At 40.3% G+C, this 5,103-nt stretch overlaps 1 protein-coding gene across 1 annotated transcript in view; it reads right to left on the reverse strand.

Moving 5' to 3' along the window:
• Positions 1-1,789: 1,789 nt before the first annotated feature.
• The window catches only part of PGRMC2 (progesterone receptor membrane component 2), a 20,248-nt gene continuing 16,934 nt past the window's right edge, over positions 1,790-5,103 (reverse strand). Inside the window, exons 2-3 of the mRNA XM_015409795.1 lie at positions 4,639-4,794; positions 1,790-3,555 (exon numbers count right to left, since the gene is read on the reverse strand). Coding sequence (XP_015265281.1) covers positions 3,458-3,555; positions 4,639-4,794 — 254 coding nt within the window. The 3' untranslated portion in view covers positions 1,790-3,457. The remainder of the gene's footprint in view (positions 3,556-4,638; positions 4,795-5,103) is intronic.

A 5,103-nucleotide genomic window follows, 5' to 3' on the forward strand; every position in this document is an offset into this window, starting at 1 on the left:
AGGCAGGCCTCGATGCCATAGCCATCGAGGTTGATGGTCTCTTGGTGTCCATCGCTGAGGCAGGATGAAGGGTCAATTCAAGTAGCGCCACTTTAAGGCGCGCAGCTCGGTTTTTCCGGGTCTGGTTCGAAAAACGAACACAGTGGCTACAGGACTCAGGTCGATGAGACTCTCCGAGACAAAAAATACAGAGGGTATAGCAGTCGGGTGGAGCAAGTTTACTGCCGCAACCCTTGCACTGGTTAAAAAAGCCCCACTTCTTCTCCATAAAAATAAACAGCGAAGAAGAAAGAAGGGGTGGGGGTAGCCCGAAGGCCACACTGAGGTAAACCGGCAACTTCCCCCTCAGCTGAAAATAAAGTTGGGGTTTTTTTAAGTTTTTTAAAGAACAAACGAAGAAGTACTAAAGAAGAGAGAATAAAGTGAGGAAAAATCCGAAGAGCCATGAGGCAAATAGCCAAAAAAGCGAACCGATCAGACCGACGAGAAAGAGGTCTTTCCAACGCGGCAATAAGAAAGGAACTGGCGGTGGGGTTCCTACGCATGCCCGAGGGACTAGGCACGAAAATCTGTTAAAGAGCTTGCTACAATGCTGATCGATCCAGCGCGTGCGCACTAGATCCCATGGGTGTGAAGCACAGAGACCACGTCGAAGATCCAGAGGTTTACTGCCTCTGAACATGGAGCTTCCTTTTAGTCACCTTAGCTGGTAGCATCTGATAGATCCATCCTCCATGAATCTCTCTAATCCCCTTTTAAGCTGTCTGTGCTTGTGGCCATCACTACATCCTCTGGCAGCAAACCCCACATTTTAGTCACTCACTGTGTTAGTATTTCCTTTTGTCTGTCAGTCCACTGCTCATCAGCTTTATGGGATCCCCTCAAGTTCTAGCACTTTGTGGGTGGGAGAAGTTCTGTCCACGGTCTCCACCCTGTGCCTTATTTTATAAAGCTCTACCATGTCCCCCCTTTTCTAAACTGAAAAGTTCCAGACTCTTCACCTTTCCTCATAGAGGTGCTCCAACCCCTTAATCATCTTGGTTGCCCTCTTCTGTACTTTTTCCAGCTCTGCGATGCCCTTTTTGATACACAGGTACAGCACACTATTCCAAATGAGGCTGTACATGGTCATTATGACAATCAGCTGATTTATTTTCAGTCCCTTTCCCAATAATCCCCAACACAGTTTGACTTTTTGCACCACTGCAGAACACCAGGTTGATACTTTCATTGAGCTATCTACTATGACCCCAAGGTCAGCAAGTTCAGATCCCATTAGCCTGTACTTGAAGTTGGGAGTGTTTGTTCCAATGTGCATCACCTTACACTTACCAACAATGACCTTCATCTGCCACATTTTTGCTCACTTCATTCACCCATAAGATGAAGATAATTTATTAACAAATTAAATACTGATTCTTGTAGAACCTCCATTGTGAGAACTGTCCATTTATTCCTACTTTGCTTCCTGTCATTTAATCCAAAACAGAACCACTCCTCTTATCTTCAGAGAGGTACCTTGTCAAAAACCTTCTGAAAGTCCAAGTGTATAATGTCTACCAGGTCACCACTGTCTACATGCTTGTTCACTTTCTCAAATAACGCCAAAAGGTTGGGGAATCATTCAGGACTTTCCTTTACAAGAAGCCATACTAATTTTCCTTCACAAGGTAACATGACACATACAGCATAAATTTAATATCTACATAACACTTTATTTCAAAAGTCAGAACACAAGTTGTTCGTTTCTCAAAACAGACTGCATAATTTTATGAAGTTTTGGAGAAAAAAATGGAACTGTGGCTTATGAATGAGGGGGGTGGAGACTTTCAACCTACTATAAGGGACAAATGTGCACACACTAACAGTAGGGAAGCAGATACAGAAAATCTTTCAACATACACCATACAAGCAGTCTCCAGTCACAAGCCAACCTGAGCATGGGCCAGATGTGTTTGGTCATTTAAATGCTACCTTCGATACGTTAAAGATCACTGCTAGTTAGGTTTTATTCATGCTTAGGACACTGTCTTAGGACACTTTGTGCATAGCTTTCACTATTGATGCTAGACTGCAGTTCTGACAACTAGTTTGTGAGAAGCATTCAAGGAGTGAGATTGTTTATTTGCTATATTCACTAAGCCGCTGTGTGGTTAACATACTAAGAAAACAGTGATAAGTTCAGTTAAAACTGAAACCAGAATATTTGAAGATGCGCTCTCTACTGTTGTACACTTAACCCTTTTGCCTCATCCCTACTTGCAGCTGGTTTTGCACTCAAAAATTTGTTCAAACTTATTCAGATACATTTCTAGTCAGGATTAAATGTGGTAACTGAAGAAAAAAATGGGTAAAGCTTTATTTAATAACAGTGCAAAAATATTTCATATTCAAGACTTCTTCCTTTTTTCCATACATGTAAGACCTGGCTACCCCTACATGAGCTTAACAGCTTCTACATAAAGTCTGACAGCACATTTGGTTTTTACATGCTTTATTAAAATGGTATTCATATTTACAATATCTGTAGGAATTATCCTTTCCAAATCTTGCACTCAAGCATCCACAGACATACCCACATCCCATGCACACTTCTCACTTCTAAGACATGGGTTGAGGCTCCAAATTTAGGGAGCTCCCTGGGGGGTGGGCTTATTTAAAAAGCAAATAGGGAAATGCGTTTGGCTATTACAATGCTAATTATATATATGGCAGTAACACTGAGTATTCCTTTACATTTTATATACAGAATGACAATGTTTTCCAGTCAAGCAAGTGTTCTAACTTCAGTCCTCAATGCTGCTTTTAGTGACTCATGTCACATATGGGGCTTTCCCTTAAAACAATTCAAGTCTTAAGTGAAATAAGGCACAATTATTCCGATTTGATTGAGGGGAAAGGAAAAGCATAGAAGGCAGGTTTCAAATTATAGCTTCTGCAGAAAAGTTAAGCTTTCCTCTGTCCTTCAGGGGAATATATTGAAACCCTGTAATCTGTAGAGATCTTAAAATAGTTTTCAGCCATGGATATCGATGCCCCACAGACTAGTTTGAATATTCCCATTTTTTGTGTGTTAATGTTTCAGATGCCAAATTTACTAGAATTCCTTGAAACAGTGAGGCTTTCCATTGTAGCGCCGAAGGAGTAGAAATGACATGAAACACTGACGTTTGTAAATAAACAGTTCTAAGGCTTCAACAGGCTACAAGGAACAGCTTTTCCATTTTAAATCCCTGGCCCCTCTTCATAACGAAGCCTTTCCAGACATTAAACTGCAACAAAAAAAAGTTTGGCAGCACAAGAATGCCTAATCAAATCTTCATTGATAGAGGATGATGATGTTCTTGTACAAAACTTGTTTGCCGCAGCAGATGAACTGTGCCCGAAGATGTGGCATTCTGTGATGGGAAATAAGATTGCAGTTTTGAAGGCCCATGACTTTGGTGATTTATAAAGTTCAATCCTGTTTAGTGTGATCCTTGGTATCTTCTTCATCCGTATATTCTGATGGTTCCTCTCCTGGTTTTAGGAGTCTACCAACATAGTCATACTTTTCTGGAAAAGATGTTCAGGAATTAATAAATCAGTTCTTTTCCATATTATGAGTTTCTAATATGGAAATCAATACCTGCTTTTAAATACTAGAGTCATCCCATTTTTTATACTCTAGAAGGAACCTTTTTCTCAATAGGGATGGATTCCAATGGGATTTTTTCTTCCACATACCCAAGGATGGAGGTGTTCTCCACCACAATTTCATCCTCAGTACCTCTCAGTATAACTACAAAGTAGATCATAGTAACTGATCCATGGGTATCTCATGAACTCAATGGCTAAGTGAAGCCTTTAACTTAGTATAAATGCCACACTATCCACCATAAACTCCTGGCATTAGTGTTGACTAACCGGGATGAGCTATGTTTTCCTCGCAATATCATAATTATAAACGCTAGTCCACTTTCCAGACCTATTAAGTGAATTTTTTTGATCTGTCCAGCTGCTAAGCCCAGTAATTGTGCACATTAGAATGCTAAAGCACACAGAGCTAACGGGACAAGCACTACAAGAGACCAAAAAAATTGAAAGGTGTGGCACTTTAAACCACAAAGTTTTTGTCAGGAATAATCCTCCCACAACTCCACTGTTAATTCAACTGGAATTATACACTGTGGAGTACAGCCTCTAACTGGATAAAATTTAGAATACTTTCCAAATGGGAGCAGGCACAATGGATTGTGTGCACACTTATTGCAAGGCTCCAGGGAATGAAGAAAGCTACTTCATCCACTGCTGGCTCAGACCGCTATAACTTCTTCCTGAACTTAAGGAGGACTGTTTGTAGTTCTCCCTCACCCCTCTGAAAGGTCTGTGAGCAGCTCAGGAGATCACTGAACAAACTTGGATTTCTAGTACAAGCTCTACCTCTCCAGTAACACCTATATCTTCCTGGCTGTGTCAGCTTGCCAAGACTTGTAATGTCAAGCCATGAAAGGCTGGTAAATGTGCTCTTTTCTTTGCCCTTCCTTATCATACTTATGGGCATTAAGCTACTGTTTACATACCTTGAAGCATTTTAAAACAGGTCATTAGCAATGTAGTAAAGAGGATTCCCAGTGAATCTGCCAATTAAAACATTACCTTTAAATTGCATTTCCCACTCTCTAACACTCTCCATTTGTACAGCATTTAAATCAGACAGGTCATCATATTCATCTCTGAGTGCATCTTTATCTAGACGGAAAGTTGCTAGTCCCCTTGAGGCATCTCTGCCAGCAAATATTCCATAAGGACCCTCTGAAAATAAAAAGATAACATTTAATTGCATGAAATATAATTTCATTTCTTTGGAATATGGAAATTGAATCTGAAGTACTGTTCCCCGCCTCCCCCCAAGCCACTGTATCCCAGTTTCTATATGAATGGAAAGATCAGATCAGATGTAACTGAATACACTAAAGTGTCTCATAAACATATTAAGCAAGTCAGACTGCTTTTCTGCATTTATTCCAGAAGAACGTAATGTTTATCAGAAGAATTATATTAAAAATGCTTGCTACACCAAGCTGAATACATTTAGTTATAAAGTATGGTGACTATGGGCAG

The sequence above is a fragment of the Gekko japonicus genome, unplaced genomic scaffold (genome assembly GCF_001447785.1).
Source record: "Gekko japonicus isolate JY-2015 unplaced genomic scaffold, Gekko_japonicus_V1.1 scaffold108, whole genome shotgun sequence".
Classification (NCBI taxonomy): domain Eukaryota; kingdom Metazoa; phylum Chordata; class Lepidosauria; order Squamata; family Gekkonidae; genus Gekko; species Gekko japonicus.